The 22,277-nt window shown below is 38.9% G+C and overlaps 1 protein-coding gene across 4 annotated transcripts in view; it reads left to right on the forward strand.

Annotated features, from left to right (window-relative positions):
- The window catches only part of ODAD2 (outer dynein arm docking complex subunit 2), a 188,147-nt gene that overhangs the window by 113,958 nt on the left and 51,912 nt on the right, over positions 1–22,277 (forward strand). For all 4 annotated transcript variants that reach the window (XM_032171671.2, XM_032171676.2, XM_058436598.1 and 1 more), the window contains one exon: positions 22,045–22,233. In XM_032171671.2, coding sequence (XP_032027562.1) covers positions 22,045–22,233 — 189 coding nt within the window. The remainder of the gene's footprint in view (positions 1–22,044; positions 22,234–22,277) is intronic.

A 22,277-nucleotide genomic window follows, 5' to 3' on the forward strand; every position in this document is an offset into this window, starting at 1 on the left:
TTTTTGTGGTTTGGTATTTTCTTTAGACATCTGAGCTGATTTTCAAAGCTTTTATAAAGTTGAGTCTGTCTATAGTTGTTTATTTAATGTTTCCATAGGAGAATGAGGGTTTGGAGCTTCCAAGTTCACCATCTTGGTAACATCTCCACACTTTCTGATGAGAAGTCAGCTGTTGAGCTTAATGAGGTTCCCTTGTTTGAGTCATTTTCTCTTGCAACTTTCAAGATTCTCTCTTTCAATAGTTTGACTGTGATGTGCCTAACTGGGGATCTCTTTGAGTATATTCTACATAAAATTCATTAGGATACTTGGATATGTAGTTAAAGTTTCTCATCAAATTTGGAGAACTTTTGGCCATTAGTTTTTCAAATATCCTTTCTGCCTCTTTCTCTTCTCTTTCTCCTTTTTTCTAGAATGCTCATACGTGTATGTTGGCATGCTTGATGATGTCCCCCAGGTCTCTGAAGCTATGCTCATGTTTCTTCATTCATTTCTTCTGCCTGTTCACATTGGATAATCTGAATTTACCCATCTATCATGCTCACTGAGTGTCTCTTCTGCCTGCTCAAATCTGCTGTTGAGCCCATCTAATGAATTTTTCATTTCAGTTATTGTACTTTCAACTAAACTGAAGAAATTCAACTCCAGAATTTCTATTTAATTTTTAACACAATTTAATTCTCTTTATTGATGCACTCTACTTCCTGAAAAGTTTTTCTCAAACTTTTTTGGGGCATAGTTTCCTTTAGTTTCGCAAATATGTTTATAATAACCGATTTTCAAGTTTTTCTAATAAGGCCAACATTATACAGGCTTCCTGAGGGTCAGAATCTCTTGAATGCTTTTTCCCCTGGTGCATACTTTGAGGCATACTTTTCTCCTTTGTTGTATGTATCATATTTTTTGTTAAAAGCAATATTTTAAATAATTAAATATGAAAATCCTAGAAGTCAGACTCTCCCCTTCCCGTGGTCTGTATTTGTTGCTGTTTGTTGTTGCTTTTGCTATTGTTTATTTTGTTATTAACTGTCTTGGGCTAATTCTGTCAAATATGCATTTTTTTGTCATGCATGACTCCAGAGGTTTCTACTCAACTTATTGGTCAACAAATGAGTTGACAGATATTTCCTTAAATGCCTTGCACTGTTAAGTCTCCCACCCTGTGATGAGGGTTCTGTGTGCATTAACATTACTACAGTTTACAACTCTCAGACTTCACTTCTGCTTGTATAGAACCTCAAGGTCAGCCAAAGGTGAGAAACTAAGGCCTTCTGAGATCTTTTCTGAGCATGCACACAACCTGACACATGTATGTAGCATTTTAGATTCTCAGGAACATGTTGTTTTTCAAATCCCTGTACACACTTCTCACTTCTAAGATTTTTCTTTTAATTTTTTTGACCAGCCTCTTATTTACCGCAGCTGGTATGCTTATCTCAAGCAGCTTTTTTGTTGTTGTTGTTAAATAATTGCCACTGATTTTGTATAACAAACACTCTAGGGATAAGACTTTACTCACTGTGTGAAGTCTTAGGTCAAGTAAAGACAAGGCTTGTGATTGGTGCTTTTCCTAGGAATTGCCATACAGGCAGTTTTTAGAATGGAGCTTTTGGGGGGCTTCAAACCCATTCTGTCCCTCCTATGGTTTGTAGGCTGCAGATTTCCCCAGATTCCACAGTTGCAAGGTTGCTGATCTTCAAGGCTACTGTGGAGCTGGAGAGAGGGAGATTGTAATAGAGAAAGTTAAAATACCACAAAGCTCACTTTTCTTACTGAGATTCAGGCATTTTTCTTGAATAGATGCTGTTTGTTGCAAGCCTTTTATTAAATTTGAGAGTTCTGGAAAATGTTGATTTTTACCACTTTTTGCCAGTGTTCTTTTTGTTATGGAGGGTAAGATTTTTGGAGGTCACTATTCCACGATTTCAGACATGCTTCCCCTCTGTTTATTCTTAAACTAAACATATGCACTTGTTGACACTATGCTATAATTTTGGAGGTAACAGCAACATATTTTGGAAATTATCCAGATAGGTAATCCTTTACCCTGGCTACACATTAAAATAAACTTCAGAGCTTAAAAAAATTTTTATTCCAGAATCCTATCCCTGTTCAATAAATCTGTATCATTGAGAATGAGATCTAAGCGTTCATATTTCTTTCTTTTTTTTTTTTTTGAGACAAGGTCTCACTCTGTCACCCAGGCTGGAGTGCTATGGGGCAATTGTGGCTCAATGCAACCTCTGTCTCCTGGGCTCAAGTGATCCTCCCACCTCAGCCTCCTGAGCAGCTGGGACTGCAGGCACATGCCACCATGCCCAGCTAATGTTTTTTTTACTTTCAGGAGAGAAAGGGTTTCACCATGTTGCCCAGTCTGGTCTCAAACTTCTGGGCTCAAGCAATCTGCCCACTTCAACCTCTCAAAAGGATTACAGGTGTGAGCCACCATGCCCAGTTTGAGCATTCATATTTCTAAGAAATCACCCCAAGTAATTATAATGTGAAACCAGAGCTGAGAATCACTAATCAAGGTTTTATATATTTTTGAATCTCACAATGTACAACACATAGTAAGTTATATTTCTGAGGCTCCTAATTTACCAAAAGAATTAATGAATAAAAGTGGTTTTAGTTATATGAACATAGAATTATTATCTAATAATAGTCAAGGATGTATTTTTGCCAGCTCATTCTTTTTTTTTTTTTTCCTTGAGACGGAGTCTTGCTGTGTCGCCCAGGCTGGAGTGCAGTGGCGCGATCTCGGCTCACTGCAAGCTCCGCCTCCCGGGTTCACGCCATTCTCCTGCCTCAGCCTCTCCGAGTAGCTGGGACTACAGGCGCCCGCCACCACGCCCGGCTAATTTTTTGTATTTTTAGTAGAGACGGGGTTTCACCGTGGTCTCGATCTCCTGGCCTCGTGATCCGCCCACCTCGGCCTCCCAAAGTGCTGGGATTACAAGCGTGAGCCACCGCGCCCGGCCCAGCTCATTCTTTTTACTGTTTTTTTGAGACAGGATTTTGCTCTGTTGCCCAGGTTGGAGTGCAATGGTGTGATTATAGCTCACTGCAGCCTCAAACTCCTGGGCTCAAGTGATCCTCCCACCTCAGCCTCCCAAGTAAGTGGGACTACAAGTGCATGCCACCATGCCCAGTTAATTTTTAATTTTTTTTTTTTTGTAGAAGCAGAAGTTTTGCTAGGTTGCCCAGGCTGGTCTCAATTCTCCCACCTTGGCCTCCCAATGTGCTGGGATTATAGGCATAAGCCACCACTCCTGGCCTTCTTTGGGTTTTAAAGTGGCATTGAATATACAGTACAATGTTTGTTGTTACCTGAGTTATATATTTTGAACACATTCATAAGGGTTAATGACATGGAATCAAATAAATTTCAAGTGGTTATTCATTAGATTGATTATTTTAGTTATGTAAACTATTGGTAACACATACTTTCTAAAAATAATAATAAAAAACAGTATTAACGTATACCAGACATCTTGCTATATGCTTAATATGTATCCTTTTAACAATCCTGAAGAGTAAAATCTTATTAGCTCCATTTTACAGATGAGGAAATTGAAGCTTAGAGAAGTTAAGTAGTTTGCTGAAAGCCACATTGCTGATAGTGATGGATGCTGGGGTGTGCTCCCAAATTTTTTCACTATGGGACTTACTCTTAAGCCAGTAGTTTCCAAACATTGGGTTCACATAGAAATCTTTATGATGCTGGCTTCCATCCCCACCCACCAATGAATACATTCTGAATCAATTGGTATTGGCGCAACTTGGGTGACTTGATCTATTTGTGTTCCTATAACAAAATACCACAGACTGGATAATTTATAAAGAACAGAAATTTATTTCTTACAATTCTGGAGGCTGGGAAGTCCAAGATCAAGGCACTGGCATTGGTGTCTGGTGAGGGCTGCTCTCTGCTTCCAAGATGGCACTTGGTTGCTGTGTCCTCACATGGCAGAACGGGGAAGGGCAATAGGGCCTCTTGCTATGTGTAACCTCTTTTATAAAGGCATTCATTCAACTCACTAGAGCTCCATCCTCATGACTTAATCATCTCCTAAAGGTCTCACATCTTAATATTATCACATTGGCAATTAAGTTTCAACACATGAATTTTGGAGGGGACATAAACATTCAAACCATAGCATTTGAACTTAGGAAGTTTTAAAAACTCTCCAGGTAATTCCAATATAAAGTAAAATTTGAGAACCACTGTCTTGAAAACTATATTTTCTGCCTCCCAAAGGAATTTTTTTAGACATAAGAATGCTCAGATAAATTATTTACTTCAAGACATCCAGATATCTCAACTGGTTTCTCTAAGTATTACATAGATTTAGAAAAGTTTCACGAGGTGAAATTTACATCTAAAAGATTCTCTTTTATATGAAAATTGTTCAACTTAATTAATGCAATAAAGAGTAGCTAGAAATCCAGTAAAGGCAGGACAGGGGAGTCCTGGCTGTATAGTAATTCACTTGTTGAAGATACACAGATTTCAGCTGACTTTAAAGCTTAATGTGAACAAATAGAGTAACATGAAGCTGAAATAGCTCATGGAGTTTGCCACACCAGCAGAACTACCATGTCTAGATCACAGAAGATGAGAATTCCACTACATTCTGCTCTTGTCGGACCACATCTGGAATTCTGCATTAAACTCTGTATTTTCAGAGGAACTTCGATAAATGAGAGAGTAGGCCTATGCAAACTATTTAATATGAAAATTGGCTAAAGGTACACAGCAGAAAGGATGAGGGAGACAAAACAGCTGGCTTGGAATATTAGGAGAGCATTCATAAAGATTAAGATTAGTTACAGTTAATATAATGCTATATTTTATATTCATTATGAGTTAGTAGACTCTTATCTACCAAGTTGGGAAGATAACCACGTAGCTACAGAAAAATGTATGTAACAGATCCAACAAGTAAACTTTTGGAAAACAATCTCTTCATAAATTGAAGACTCCCTGTTTTTGGAGTATAATACATCATATAGTTAGATTTTTTTCTTGTAATTATGGTTTCAAGTGTTGTCCTTAGCCTAATCCGTACAACTTACTGTTTAGAAGCATCTATCTGAATCTGAACAGGAAATTACTTTTCTCTTCTTAATCTGTGGGTTACTGAGTATAAGCAGGAAAGACATTTAAATATATATACATTTTAAATTCTTTAATATATACATATATTCCTATATAAAAGACATATGCATAGATATACACACATAGCTTTATAAATAATAGCTATTTTATGATAATATATTACTTACATTTGTTTAGCACCTTATACTTGTTATAAAGTTCTTCCAAATACATCATTGGTTAAGAATGTCATGTGATTAACTCTGTAAGCCTCTGGTTACACAGTGGTACCTCACAATTTAGACCTCCTCATAAATGGAATACTGCATCTAAAGCAGAATCAACCCAGGGCATGGTAAAATGGAAAAATCACACTTATCTGTGATATTTAAGAAAATTATCTCAAATCAGGCTAGAGAAGCAGAAACAAATCAACCATTCCATTTATTTTTTGCTTTTCTTGTGATTCAATTCGTTAAAGCTACCCTCAACACGTAATGCATTTTTTTGTTATGTAAATCTAGACTATGACGGCATCATTTCTTTTACCCAAGCTGATTTTCCTTTCCTTCAGTTCACAAGGACAAGGGTAATAATTGATATTCTAATTTTGATTTTTGAAGTACTACATTTGGTAGGGTAAGGTAAGTCTAAATCAGCAATAATTTTTTTTTAAGTTGTTGGATTTGTTAACTACTGGGAACAGAACAAGGATCTTATTGTGATAGAGGAACACAAACAAACTCTGTGCTTGAGGATATATAGGCTGTAGTGGGAATTTTTAAAGGATTTAATTTATTAAATACACTTTTGAGGACAAGATTTGCCTGTTCAGTATTCACTTCTCTGACATGCTATTCTAATGTGAGTGTAGGATTAAAAAATTTTTTTGTATGTGATGTGCTATTTTAAAATCATTTTCAAATAATATATTATGCATCCTGTGGTCTCTATATGGTCCAGAGTGGTGTTTTTATAGCTCTTCTGGTTAAAAATTTTTGTCTTGAGTCATGTTACGCTTGCCTTGTATGTGCTTTAAAGTTGCATTATGTATATCTCACCTCATCAGAAAACTGCCAGTGCTTTTTGCTGGAGGCAAGAGAAGGAATTTCATACCCATTAATTTAATTGCTTTACACCAAAACACCCAGTTTTCTGTTTTATACATTAATCTGCAAATAATGTCTTAATATTTTTCCCATTAGCTGAATTTTAACCAAATGTATTTGCTGTTTTATATTTTTCATCTTATTTGTGCATTCTATTTGATTTTGTTTACTTTGAACTTGACACCTTTTCCTATTTATTTAAGCATCCAACCTTTACTTTAGTGCCATTATAAAGGCATTTCATATTCTCTTTTTCAATGACTGTTTTTGTTTGTCTTAGGGAATGATCTTGGTAAAATAACTTCATCTTTTTTAAAAATTACTAATCTCCTAAGTAATGAAGTTTCTTTTGATTCTGTATGAACTAGATTTAATTTAATAAATAATTGTTGGTGCTTTCAAGTCTTAAGTGCACAGTATATAGTGAAAAAATGTTAAACAAGATTTCAGAAAATCTACGTTTTTTGTTTTGTCACTAACTATACATGAACCTCAAGCCTTTGTGTCTATAGAACAAAAATTTCATGCCCCCTTAAGACAACATTGTGAAGATCATATGAGATAATGCATGTGGAAGTCCTTTATAAATTGCAAAATTTAGCCTGTTATTTTTACTATCATTGTTATTATTAAGGGTTTTGCCATTACAGATGAACATTTGAATTGTGCATAACCAATATTGTACCAGTGGTGAAACTGGCAACGACTAGGTTTTAAAGACATGTGAGAAGGTGGAAAATGTGGTGAATTTGCCCAGTCGTTCAGCATTAGTGAAAGACAGTTTTGGCAGAATAATTACTTTTTCCATCCTCAGATATACTGCCTCCCTTTCCATAGAAACTATGCGAGGCAAGACGTCATATGTTTAAAATCTTTAAATCTAAAAAGGAAAAAAGAAAAGAAAAGAAAGAAATCTCACCTTCAAAACAAACAAACTTCGTAGGGACCTGCAGGGTTTTGAGCCTAACATTTCCCTGCCCCACAGATTGGGAGCCATTAGGAATCTTATGGGACCCTGTTGAGCTGTGCCCATGATCTCACGAGGACTTTGGCTCCTGATATCTCATACCATGCACCTTAGGAAGTTCTTGGATCAGAGGCAGATGTGATCACTTTTGTCATTTTTCCCAGTATGGCCCCAGTGCTGTGGCTGATCGTCTCTACTGATGAAGCAACCAGAGAATCGGGAAGTCAGTAGTCGCTGTGAGGTCAACTCTGGAGGAGCAAAACTGATTTGGAATTTGGCTTGTTGAACTGATCTCATCAATTTATATTCCATCAGACATAGCTAATACTCTGTTCCTTTTAAGTGTTTGTAACTGTGGCTAAGTATCTTAAAGTTAAAACCCCCTTTTTTATTTTTCACAATTCAACAAATATTTATTGAATGTTCACTGAGTGATAAACATGAGCCTATATCCCAAGGGAGAATCAAAGAACAAGAAGACTGAGTCTCTTTGTCCTGTAAGAGCTCAAGAATTAATGGGGGAAGTATCTGTAAGAAAATTATTACAACATGAAGAACAAAAGGCTGCAGATGCCTTTAGCTGTGAATGACCACATCAGATTTTAGGATTAGTCAATTCTGCAGCTCAAAAAGTCCATCAGGGAACATGCGTATAGAGGAGATAAGTTGTAACACGGAAAGTGTGCTTGGACAAACCAAAGTGTAGCTGATCCCGGATATTTTCCTTTGTATTTTGCCATTCCTTGGTGTGACCTGTGATGATTCCTGCCTATAAGTAGGAGAACTCCCAGAGGATTCATCAGAGACGTCATCTCAGACCTCGTTGCCCATAATTGAGCCTAAGCAAATAATTGGCTGCTATTAAAAGTTGAGTTAGAGTTTGCAGGGCTAAGTAGGAGTTTGTGGGAGTTCGAAAGGGACTCCCAGTAAAGAAAATAACAGATTCGTTAGTTTTCCTTCTAACAGTCAGGACCCTCAGCTGCAGGTCTGTTGGAGTTTCCTGGAGGTCCACTCCAGACCCTGTCTGCCTGGGTATCAGCAGTGGAGACTGCAGAACAGTGAATATTGCTGAACAGCAAATGTTGCTGCCTGATCGTTCCTCTGGAGGCTTCATCTCAGAGAGGTACCCGGCCGTGTGAGGTGTCAGTCTGCCCCTACTGGGGGGTGCCTCCCAGTTACACTACTCGGGAGTCAGGGACTCACTGGAGGAGGCAGTCTGTCCGTTCTTAGATCTCAACTCCATGCTGGGAGAACCACCACTCTCTTCAAAGCTGTCCGACAGGGACATTTAAGTCTACAGAGGTTTCTGCTGCCTTTTGTTCGGCTATGCCCTGACCCCAGACATGGAATCTACAGAGACAGGCAGGCTCCTTGAGCTGCGGTGGGCTCCACGCAGTTCAAGCTTCCCGGCCTCTTTGTTTACCTACTCAAGCCTCAGCAATGGCGGGCGCCCCTCCACCAGCCTTTCTGCCATGTTGCAATTCCATCTCAGACCGCTGTGCCAGCAATGAGTGAGGCTCTGTGGGTGTGGGAACCTCCTGAACCAGGCATGGGATATAATCTCCTGGTGTGCCATTTGCTAAGAACATTGGAAAAGCACAGTATTAGGGTGGGAGTGACCCGATTTTCCAGGTGCCATCTGTCACAGCTTTCCTTGGCTAGGAAAGGGAATTCCCTGACCCCTTGTGCTTCCCGGGTGAGGCAATGCCTTGCTCTGCTTTGGCTCACGCTCAGTGGGCTGCACCCACTGTCCTGCAGCCACTGTCCGACAAGCCTCAGTGAGATGAACCTGGTACCTCAGCTGGAAATGCAGAAATCACTCGTCTTCTGTGTCACTCACACTGGGAGCTGTAGACTAGAGCTGTTCCTATTCAGCCATCTTAGAACCACCAAAACTAACAAACAGAAAGGACATTCACACCAAAACCCCATCTGTACGTCACCATCATCAAAGACCAAAGGTAGATAAAACCACAAAGATGGGGAAAAAACAGAGCAGAAAAGCTGAAAATTCTAAAAATCAGAGTGCCTCTCCCCCTCCAAAGGAACGCAGTTCCTTGCCAGCAAGGGAACAAAGCTGGACGGAGAATGACTGACGAGTTGAGAGAAGAAGGCTTCAGACGATCAAACCTCTCCGAGCTAAAGGAGGAAGTTTGAACCATCACAAAGAAGCTAAAAACCTTGAAAAAAGATTAGATGAATGGCTAACTAGAATAACCAGTGTAGAGAAGTCCTTAAATGACCTGATGGAGTTGAAAACCATGGCACGAGAACTACATGATGAATGCACAAGCTTTAGCAGCTGATTAGATCAACTGGAAGAAAGGGTATCAGTGATTGAAGATCAAATGAATGAAATGAAGCAAGAAGAGAAGTTTAAAGAAAAAAGAGTAAAAATAAACAAACAAAGCCTCCAAGAAATATGGGACTATGTGAAAAGACCAAATCTACGTCTGATTGGTGTACCTGAAAGTGACGGGGAGAATGGAACCAAGTTGCAAAACACTCTGCAGGATATTATCCAGGAGAAATTCCCCAACCCAGCAAGGCAGGCCAACATTCAAATTCAGGAAATACAGAGAATGCCACAAAGATTCTCCTTGAGAAGAGCAACTCCAAGACACATAATTCCCAGATTCACCAAAGTTGAAATGAAGGAAAAAATGTTAAGGGCAGCCAGAGAGAAAGGTCGGGTTACACACAAAGGGAAACCCATCAGACTAACAGTGGATCTCTCTGCAGAAACCCTACAAGCCAAAAGAGAGTGGAGGCCAATATTCAACATTCTTAAATAAAAGAATTTTCAACCCAGAATTTCATATCCAGTCAAACTAAGCTTCATAAGTGAAGGAGAAATAAAATCCTTACAGACAAGCAAATGCTGAGAGATTTTGTCACCACCAGGCCTTCCCTACAAGAGCTCCTGAAGGAAGCACTAAACATGGAAAGGAACAACTGGTACCAGCCACTGCAAAAACATGCCAAATTATAAAGACCACCGATGCTAGGAAGAAACTGCATCAACTAATGACCAAAATAACCAGCTAACATCATAATGACAGGATCAAATTCACACCTATTTAACCTTAAATGTAAATGGGCTAAATGCTCCAATTAGAAGACACAGACTGGCAAATTGGATAAAGAGTCAAGATCCATCAGTGTGCTGTATTCAGGAGACCCATCTCACGTGCAGAGACACACATAGGCTCAAAATAAAGGGATGGAGGAAGATCTACCAAGCAAATGGAATACAAAAAAAGGCAGGGGTTGCAATCCTAGTCTCTGATAAAACAGACTTTAAACCAACAAAGATCAAAAGAGACAAAGAAGGCCATTACATAATGATAAAGGGATCAATTCAACAAGAAGAGCTAACTATCCTAAATATATATGCACCCAATACAGGAGCACCCAGATTCATAAAGCAAGTCCTTAGAGACCTACAAAGAGACTGAGACTCCCACACAATAATAATGGGAGACTTTTAACACCCCACCATCAACATTAGACAGATCAACAAGACAGAAAATTAACAAGGATATCCAGGAATTGAATTCAGCTCTGCACCAAGTGGACCTAATAGACATCTACAGAACTCTCCACCCCAAATCAACAGAATATGCATTCTTCTCAGCACCACATCGCACTTATTCCAAAATTGACCACATAGTTGGAAGTAAAGCACTCCTCAGCAAATGTAAAAGAACAGAAATTATAACAAACTATCTCTCAGACCACAGTGCAATCAAACTAGAACTCAGGATTAAGAAACTCACTCAAAACCGCTCAACTACATGGAAACTGAACAACCTGCTCCTGAATGACTACTGGGTAGATAACAAAATGAAGGCAGAAATAAAGATGTTCTTTGACACCAATGAGAACAAAGATACAACATATGATAATCTCTGGGACACATTTAAAGCAGTATGTAGAGGGAAATTTATAGCACTAAATGCCCACAAGAGAAAGCAGGAAAGATCTAAAATAGACACCCTAACATCACAATTGAAAGAACTAGAGAAGCAAGAGCAAACACATTCAAAAGCTAGCAGAAGGCAAGAAATAACTGAGATCAGAGCAGAACTGAAGGAAATAGAGACACAAAAAACCCTTCAAAAAATCAATGAATCCAGGAGATGGTTTTTTGAAAAGATCAACAAAATTGATAGATCACTAGCAAGACTAATAATGAAGAAAAGAGAAAAGAATCAAATAGACACAATAAAAAATGATAAAGGGGATATCACCACCGATCCCACAGAAACACAAACTACCATCACAGAATACTATAAACACCTCTATGCAAATAAACTTGAAAATCTAGAAGAAATGGATAAATTCCTGGAAACATACACCCTCCCAAGACTAAACCAGAAAGAAGTTGAATCCCTCAATAGACCAATAACAGGCTCTGAAATTGAGGCAATAATTAATAGCCTACCAACCAAAAAAAAGTCCAGGATCAGGCAGATTCACAGCCGAATTGTACCAGAGGTACAAGGAGGAGCTGGTACCATTCCTTCTGAAACTATTCCAATCCATAGAAAAAGAGGGAATCCTCCCTAACTCATTTTATGAGGCCAGCATCATCCTGTTACCAAAGCCTGGCAGAGACATAACAAAAAAAGAGAATTTTAGACCAATATCCCTGATGAACATTGATGCAAAAATCCTCAGTAAAATACTGGCAAACTGAATCCAGCAGCACATCAAAAAGCTTATCCACCATGATCAAGTGGGCTTCATCCCTGGGATGCAAGGCTGGTTCAACATATGCAAATCAATAAACGTAATCCAGCATATAAACAGAACCAAAGACAAAAACCACACGATTATCTCAATAGATGCAGAAAAGGCCTTTGACAAAATTCAACAGCCCTTCATGCTAAAAACTTCAATAAATTAGATATTGATGGGACATATCTCAAAATAATAAGAGCTATTTATGAAAAACCCACAGCCAGTATCATACTGAATGGACAAAAACTGGAAGCATTCCCTTTGAAAACTGGCACAAGACAGGAATGCCCTCTCTCACCACTCCTATTCAACATAGTGCCGGAAGTTCTGGCCAGGGCAATCAGGCAGGAGAAAGAAATAAAGGGTATTCAATTAGGAAAAGAGGAAGTCAAATTGTCCCTGTTTGCAGATGACATGATTGTATATTTAGAAAACCCCATCGTCTCCGCCCCAAATCTCCTTAAGCTGATAAGCAACTTCAGCAAAGTCTCAGGATACAAAATCAATGTGCAAAAATCACAAGCATTCTTCTACACCAAAAACAGACAAACAGCCAAATCATGAGTGAACTCCCATTCACAATTGCTTCAAAGAGAATAAGATACCTAGGAATCCAACTTACAAGGGATGTGAAGGTCCTCTTCAAGGAGAACTACAAACTACTGCTCAATGAAATAAAAGAGGACACAAACAAATGGAAGAACATTCCATGCTCATGGATAGGAAGAATCAATATCTTGAAAATGGCCATACTGCCCAAGGTAATTTATAGATTTAATACCATCCCCATCAAGCTACCAATGACTTTCTTCACAGAATTGGAAAAAACTACACTAAAGTTGATATGGAACCCAAAAAGAGCCTGCATTGCTAAGACAATCCTAAGCCCAAAGAACAAAGCTGCAGGCATCACGCTACATGACTTCAACCTATACTACAAGGCTACAGTAATCAAAACTGCATGGTACTGGTACCAAAACAGAGATATAGAGCAATGGAACACAACAGAGCCCTCAGAAATAATACCACACATCTACAACTATCTGATCTTTGACAAACCTGACAAAAACAAGCAATGAGGAAAGGGTTCCCTATTTGATGCTGGGAAAACTGGCTAGCCATATGTAGAAAGCTGAAACTGGATCCCTTCCTTACACCTTATACAAAAATTAATTCAAGATGGATTAAAGACTTAAATGTTAGACCTAAAACCATACAAATCCTAGAAGAAAACCTAGGCAATACCATTCAGGACATAGGCATGGGCAAGGACTTCATGTCTAAAACACCAAAAGCAATGGCAACAAAAGCCAAAATTGACAAATGGGATCTAATTAAACTAAAGAGCTTCTGCACAGCAAAAGAAACTACTATGAGAGTGAACAGGCAACCTACAGAATGGGAGAAAATTTTTGCAATCTACTCATCTGACAAAGGGCTAATATCCAGAGTCTAAAAAGAACTCAAACAAATTTACAAGAAAAAAGCAAGCAACCCCATCAAAAAATGGGTGAAGGATATGAACAGACACTTCTCAAAAGAAGACATTTATGCAGCCAACAGACACATGAAAAAATGCTCATCATCACTGGCCATCAGAGAAATGCAAATCAAAACCACAATAAGATACCATCTCACACCAGTTAGAATGGCAATCACTAAAAAGTCAGGAAACAACAGGAGAGGATGTGGAGAAATAGGAACACTTTTACACTGTTGGTGGGACTGTAAACTAGTTCAACCATTGTGGAAGACAGTGTGGCGATTCCTCAAGGATCTAGAACTAGAAATACCATTTGACCTAGCCATCCCATTACTGGGTATATACCCAAAGGATTATAAATCATGTTGCTGTAAAGACACATGCATACGTATGTTTATTGCAGCACTATTCACAATAGCAAAGACTTGGAACCAACCCAAATGTCCATCAGTGATACACTGGATTAAGAAAATGTGGCACATATACACCATGGAATACTACACAGCCATAAAAAAGGATGAGTTCATGTCCTTTTTAGGGAGATGGATGAAGCTGGAAACCATCATTCTCAGCAAACTATCTCAAGGACAAAAAACCAAACACCACATGTTCTCACTCATGGGTGGCAAGTGAACAATGAGAACACTTGGACACAGGAAGGGGAACATCACACACCAGGGCCTGTCATGGGGTGGAGGGATGGGGGAGGATAGCATTAGGAGATATACCTCATGTAAATGATGAGTTAATGGGTGCAGCACACCAACATGGCACATGCATACATATGTAACAAACCTGCATGTTTAGCACATGTACCCTAGAGCTTAAAGTATAGTAATAATAATAATAAAGAAAACAACAGATTCAAAGATATACAGGAACCTGGCACTTTAGGAAACAGTATCCCAGGAGGCTGGAGTGTAGACTGTGCCAAAGAGAAGATTGGGAGAGAAAAGATTGAGGTTGGGCCAGGTCGGGAAATGCCTGAATGTCACACTAATGATTATTCAAAAGAAAAATGAAGCCAATAGAGGATTTTAAGACACTGACAGCCCTTTTGTTAATGTCCTTCTAAACTTTTTGGAGATCTGACATTCATTCTCAAGTGAAGAGCCTGTGTTAACATCATTCTTGGAAACCTCCCATGTTTATACAATTTTATACTTCCAACTATATATATATAAATATATATAAATATAAATATATAAATATATAAAAATATAAATATATATATATAAATATATATAAACATATATAAATATATATATAAATATATATAAATATATATATATATTTTACTTTGAAGGTCATTTTGACTCAATATTAGAACATTGATTTGCATTTTCTCTCCTTGAGTAGCTTAGAAGTGTCACTCCCTTCCCCTCATCATCAAACATCACTAGTGGCAAGTCTAATGATAATGTCTTATTCTTTCCCTTAGAAGTGACTTGGTCAGCCAGGCATGGTGGCTCATGCCTGTAATCCTAGCACTTTGGGAGGCCGAGGCAGGTGGATCACTTGAGATCAAGAGTTCGAGACCAGCCTGGCCTACATGGTGAAACCCTGTCTCTACTAAAAATACAAAAATTAGCCGGGCATGGTTGCATGTACCTGTAACCCCAGCTACTCGGGAGGCTTAGCCAGGAGAATCACTTGAACCTAGGGGGCGGAGGTTGCAGTGAGCCGAGATCGTGCCAGTTCACTTCAGCCTGGGCAAAAGAGTGAAACTCTATCTCAAAAAAAAAAAAAAGAAAAGAAAAAAAAAGTGACTTGTCTTTTTGCTTGGCTGATTATAGATTTTTTTTTTTTTTTAAGTCCAGAAGTTGTACCAGAATATATCTTTATATTACCCCACTCTGGGTCAATTTTTCCAAATATATAACTTTTCATTATACTCCCAGGTTTTATTTATTTCAGGAAAAAGATTTTTTTATTCTAGATTTTTAAATATGCCCTATTGTAGAGATTTGTTTTCTTTCTTGGAGACTTACATACGTGTGTTAGATCTTCTCTGCCTATTTGTTGCCTTGAATTTTTTGTTAACTATTTTTACATTACCCTTCAGTTTTCACATCTTCTATTGAAAAAGATTATCCATTATCTTTATTTGTTCTTATGCTCCTAGTTCACCCTTCATTTCAAAAATGCATTTTTATTTTATATTTAATTCTTTATGGGTGTCTTTCATCTGTCTTTTAAAAAGTTGTTTTTTTAAATTAATCACCTAATTACAACTTTAGCAATTCTAATTTAGGTTTTTCCTTCATTGCTTTTTTTATTTTCCTTTAGCTCCTATTGAAATTTTATCTTACAGTTTTCATCTGTTTTGTAGGCATGTCTTTCTAATGTGCTTTCATCAGAAGAGCATGATTTTTGCTCCTTATTCTCTTTTTTTATTTTTACAGGGAAATTTTATTTTATTATTTATTTTTATTTTATTTTTATTCTAAGTTCCAAGATACATGTGCAGAATGTGCAGGTTTGTTACATAGGTAAATGTGTGCCAAGGTGGTTTGCTGCACCTATTAACCCATCACCTAGGTATTAAGCCCTGCATGCCTTAGTTATTTATCCTGATGCTCTCCCTCCTTCCGTGCCCCAACAGGCCCCAATGTGTGTTATTCCCCTCCCTGTGTCTATGTGTTCTCATTGTTCAGCTCCCACTTATGAGTGAGAACATGTGTTGTTTGATTTTCTGTTCCTGTGTTAGTTTGCTGAGGATAATGGCTTCCAGCTTCATCCATGTCCCTGCAAAGGACATTATCTCATTCCTTTTTATGGCTGCATAATATTCTGTGGTGTATATATGTACCATATTTTCTTTATCCAGTGTATCATTGATGGGCATTTGGGTTGATTCCATGTCTTTGCTATTGTGAATCGTGCTGCGATAAACATATATGTGCATGTATCTTTATAATAGAATGATTTATATTTCTTTGGGTATATACCCAGTAATGGGATGGCCAGGTCAAATTGTATTTCTAGTTCTAGATCCTTGAGGAATCACCACACTGTCTTCCACAATGGTCGAACTAATTTACACTCCCACCAACAGTGTACAAGTATTCCTATTTCTCCACAGACTCACGAGCATGTTGTTTCTTGACTTTTTAATGATCGTCATTCTTACTGGCATGAGATGATACCTCATTGTGATTTTGATTAGCATTTCTCTAACAATCAGTGATATTGAGCTTTTTTTCATATGTTTGTTGGCCACATAAATGTCTTCTTTTGAGAAGTGTCTGTTCATGTTTTTTATTTCTTATAATGACTATATATGGAAATTGACTGGAGTCTTTTTTATATTGCTTTTTTTTTTTCTTTTTGAGACAGAGTCTTGCTCTGTTGCCCAGGCTGGAGTGCAGTGGCGTGATCTCAGCTCACTGCAACCTCCGCCTCCCAGGTTCAAGCGATTCTCATGCCTCAGCCTCCCAAATAGCTGGGATTACAGGTGCATGCCACCATGACCAGCTAATTTTTGTATTATAGTAGAGATGCGATTTCCCTTTGTTGGCCAGGCTGGTCTCAACCTCCTGAACTCAAGTGATCCGCCTGCCTCAGCCTTCCAAAGAGATGAGATTACAAGTGTAAGCCACTGCACCCAGCCCTTGCTCATTTGTAAGTGAAATGAGTTTTCCTGGTCTTTTAGAAGGGAGATGTGGACTAGGATGGCACTGCTACTTTCTTGATTCCCAGGATTCCATTGTCATCTTCACAGTGATGCAGGGTGTATTCTGGCCCCTCTGCTTCCACCCTCTCTTTTTATCTGAACTTTCTTAGGCCTTCATCCCAGTGTCTCTGCCTTGCTCAATTTGGATGATGCAATTCCCTGTAGTTTCTCTTCCGTGCAGGGCTTTGTCCCAGAAAAGGCTTCAGTTTGTAGTTTTACGAATTCATGGAACTCAGGCCTTAGCACCTTCAGACTTTGTGGCACTGTAGCCTTATCTGTTCATCACAGCCTGAAAAGTCAATTCCCAGCTGCTTCTGCTGCTGTTCTGGAACTTTCCAGTGAGAACTTCATGGCCCTTTGGGGTTTCTTGGCTCTCAAGACCTTCACAAATGCCTCTGCCCTCCCACTGTGGTTGCTAGTTTGTCCCTCCAGGTCTGCTTGTGCTTTGGGGTCAGTGTGGATACCTCGTTCACCTCATGTGGTGTATATTGTCCATTGTGTTTTGTGTTTTGCTCTACTATCTGCACTGTTTTCATAGGAAGAGTAAGATTCAAACACTTTGCCACTATCATCTGTCCAGAATTCCTCCCGTTTTTCTTGAGAAAAAAAAAAGTTCTGTGATTTTGTTATTGACAAATGTATGAGACTATTGACATCTATAACATCATTGAGATAGTTCGGATATTTTCCCCTCCAAATCGCATGTTGAAATTTGATCCCCAGTGTTGGAGTGGTGCCTAATGGGAGGAGTTTGGGTCATGGGAGCTGATCCCTTATGAACGCCTTTGTGCCAGCTTCGTAATGAGTGAGTTCTTCTTGGTCTATTAGTTCCCACCAGAACTGATTGTTAAAAGTCTTTTAAAAAGTCTGGCACCTCCCTCCCCTCTCTTGCTTCCTTCCTTTTACCATGTGATGCCTGCTTCCTTTCACCTTCCACGATGAGTGGAAACTTCCTGAGGCCCTCACCAGAAGCAGATGCTGGCACCATGTTTCTTGTAAAGCCTGCAGAACCATAAGCCAAATAAACTTATCATGTTTATACATTACCCAGTAATTTATAAAGTATCCCTTCATAGGAACACAATTGGACCAAGATGATCCTTGGAAAAGTTGAGCTTTGGGGCTATGCTTTTGAAGTCCCCTGAAATTCTAAGAGCCCCTGTTTTTGCTTTTGAATTTACATGTGCATGGCCTCATTTGAGCCAAGTATATGGTTAGAATTTACAAATCACAATATTGTGAGGGGGCTCTGGGGACAGACAGATCTGGAATCAAATCCTGCTTCTGCCACTCTGTCATTTTACCTTTTACATATTAATTTATTCCTCTGGGTTTTCTTCATCTATGACATGCAAATACTACTGCTCCAACTACCACCACTAACTGCCTCAAAGGGTAATTAGGATTAAATAGTGTTGGATATTTCAAGGTTAATACATTCATGTTTATAGTATTTTGATTTGAGAGCATCCTAATGCATAGAAGTGTAATAAAGTTACAGCATAGAAGACAATTGAAAATATAATCATTTCTTTAGTATTACATAAAAATCTTTATTGTAGAATTTTACAAAGAACATCAATTAACTATTTTCCAAATGAGCTTATGAATACATCAGAATTTAGAAGTATGTCCTAACTATCAGAAATTGTATTTAGATTTAGTATTGAGAACCAGCCCTCCAATATTGCTGCTGTCACTTCTCTCAGCAATCAGGTAAGGCAACGTGTTACAGAGAGAAGGTGGCTTCGCCCTCACATTTGGGTAGAACCTGACTCGTGTCCTGCCTTCACCATTTAGTAGGAGTTTAGTTTGGTTTGTTGCATCCACAGTGAAAGCTTTCTTTTAAGGCTACGAGTTTGCAAACAATCAAATTCAATGAATATTAGTTGAGTATCTGCTAACTGCTAGAAACCAGGCATACAAAAATGAATGAGACAGAAAGAGTCCTAACCCTCCTGGAACTTACAGTTCAGGGTCAAAGACAAAGAAACCACAACTACATGGAGTGATAGGTGCTGTAATACAGAAGAACCAGGTATTATGGAAGATGCTGCTTAACCCACACTTGAGGTTCAGGAAAGGTTTCCTGAAGAAAAGCATACCTTAGTTGGCAGCTGAAGATGTGTAGGAATTCCCAAGCTAAGAGGAAGATAGACAGAAAGTGTTTGTGCAGACTTGTGGAGACATGCACATTTGAGGACATGAAACCTGAAGGACTAATTCATAAAGTAGTGTTCCCAATACTGGCTGGAGAGTTTTTAAAAATACAAATATTTTAATGGACCCCACCCAGACTTAATGAATCACATTATCAGGGAATGAGTGCCAGAGTTCCTATTATTAGCTCATATAGGGAGCCACTGGCTCAGGGTGTATGGGGGGAGGTTGAAGAAGAGGTGTCAAGGCAGGGAAGCTGAGGCTGGAGAGATAAACCAGGGGTGCACCTTGAAGGGTTTGCAAACAACGTTGTGGGGTTTGAATTTTATCCTAAAGGCAGGGGGAGCTGTGGAAGAATTTGGTGAGTATGGAGATGGGATCATCAGATTTACAGTTTCTAATGATCACTCAGTTGGGTAAGACATGGTACCTACCTTCATGAGGGATACAATCTTGTTAATAAGGTTCAACCTCTTTGAGCCTCACTTTTAAAAATCTAAAATGGAAATAATACCCACTTTGCATGATTCCTGTGAGGTTTAACTGAAATAACTTATGTGAAGTGCATAGTACCATGCCTGATACACCGTTGGGATGCAAAAGATGTGAATGATTATTATTTGAGAAAGTGATAGAGCTGAGTAATTGGTGGACATTACACTCACCCCCTACAACCTCAGAGAAGGTGGACATCTGACTCCAGGATCTTCTGAGAAATTCTTTTCCTTGGCCCACACCTGGGACACCAGAAACAGACCACTCTTACCTCACTCCTCACTCTCACTTAACTCCCCACTCTCACCTCACTCCCCGCTCTCACCGCTCTCCCCTCTCTCACCTCACTCCCCACTCTCACCTCACTCCCCACTCTCACCTCACTCTCACCTCACTCCCCACTCTCACCTCACTCCCCACTCTCACCTCACTCTCCACTCTCACTTCACTCCTCACTCTCTAACTTGCATGGCTTTAGTTACAGTCTTTATTCTGATGAATTCCAAATCTCCACTTCCAGCCTGTTTTTTTTTTTCTCTAAGCTCCAGAAACCCATACATTCATCTGCATCCTAGATAGTTCCATTTAAATGTCTGTGGGTACTTCATTCAAATTAGGTCTTCTAATACCATATGCCATCCCAAGAAAACCAAACCAAGTCAAACCAAACCCAGCTTTTCCAACATCAGCCCTACTAAGTTGAGCCAGAGACGTGGGAATCATCTCGAATCACTCATTTCTATCTTCTCCAAGCAAACTTCCCAAATCCACACTCTTCTCCCCAGGTGTAGACCACCACCCTCACCCAAACCATCACCACTTCCCATGTGGTCTAGTGAAATATCCCCTATGTTCCCCATACCATTCTTTGCACCCATCCCAACCCTGCACCCTGTAATTCTGAGGAATCTTCTAAGATACAAAATTGATAAAAATCCTTCCCCCACACTTCAGCCTCTTCAGGGGCTTTCCAATGCCCTTAAAAATGAATTCCAAACTCTTTACCAAGATGCTTCCTGAAGGATCTTAAAGGTGAGATCCTTCAAGATCTCACCTCTTAAGTCTCACTTTCTCCCATGCTGCCTTTCCTATTTTATGCTCCAGTCATTCTGAACTAGAAAAAAAAAAAAAAATCACCTTCTCTCCTGCTCTCAGATCTATGCAACGTGATGATTTGTCCAACCAGAATCCCTTTCACGCTGGATAACTCTTTGTCCTTTAGGCCTTGGGGAGTCAGCCCTTGAACCTTTATTTTAGTTGAGGCTTCCTCATTGTATGGATTTGTAGTCTCTTCATCTCCTCCTCCCTCCAGTGCTATTTGTTATACTTGTAATTTCTTAATGCCCATCTTTGCAACATCATGGCAAAAGAATATATAAAGTCGATCCACATTATTCACAAATTCTCCTTGGGAATTTGCCTACTTGCTCCAATTTACTTGTAACCCCCTAATCCATTCTTGGACATGCACAGAGAAGTGAAAAATTTGAGTCGTCCAATGCACACATTCTCAGCTGAGGTTGAAGAAGGCGATTCTCTGCCTTCTTGTTTCATTTCTCATACTATAAGCAAGTGTCCATTTTGCAGTCCATTTAGTGCCATAATTGTTGGATTTTTGTGCTTTTTGTTGGTTATTTCACTGTTCACAATGGCCCCCAGATGTGGTGCCAAGGTGCTGCCTGTGGTTTGTAAGCGCAAGAAGGCTGTGGTGTGCCTGAAAGAGAAAATATCTGTGTTAAATAAGCTCCATTGCATGAGCTATAATGCTGTTGGCCACAAGTTCAATGTGAATGAATGAACAAAATATATGAAATCAGGTGTCTTCAAACAAATACACATAAAACAAGGTTATGAATCCATCAACTGATGAAAATGTTGTAGCCAGAGGCTTGCAGGAACCTAATGCTATATTTCTCCTAAGAGAAACAGTTTAGTATTGGCTAATTCAGTATTTGCAGTTACTTTATAGAACAAAGCTACTGCAAATAGTAAGAATCAACTGTACTTTAATAACTTTGATATCCTCAGTAGCTAACACAGTGACTCTCATGTAATAGTTATTCAATAAATATTTGTTGAAACTGAATTTTTGTATGTGCTATATATGTATATAGACTTATACATATGTACACACATACTTTATACATATACATGTAGAAATAATATGTAATATAGAAATAAATTAAGCTGAAGTAGTCTTTCATGCCAAAGATGTACCTCACAGCTGTATTGTTACTTTCTGCCTCCTAAAAAATGCCTAAATGTAGGCTTAGTTTTGATACCATTCTTATTTTTATTTTTGTCTAGGATGCTGGGGAAATGGTTCGTTCCTTTGTTGGTGGTTTGGAACTTATTGTCAATTTACTGAAATCAGATAACAAAGAAGTTCTGGCAAGTGTATGTGCCGCCATTACCAACATAGCAAAAGATCAAGAAAATTTAGCTGTTATTACAGATCACGGAGTTGTTCCTTTGTTGTCCAAGCTGGCAAATACAGTAAGTAACATATCTTTTGGTTTTACATGCATATTGTCCTGAGA

Source organism: Hylobates moloch, unplaced genomic scaffold, assembly GCF_009828535.3.
Source record: "Hylobates moloch isolate HMO894 unplaced genomic scaffold, HMol_V3 SCAFFOLD_3, whole genome shotgun sequence".
Taxonomy (NCBI): Eukaryota; Metazoa; Chordata; class Mammalia; order Primates; family Hylobatidae; genus Hylobates; species Hylobates moloch.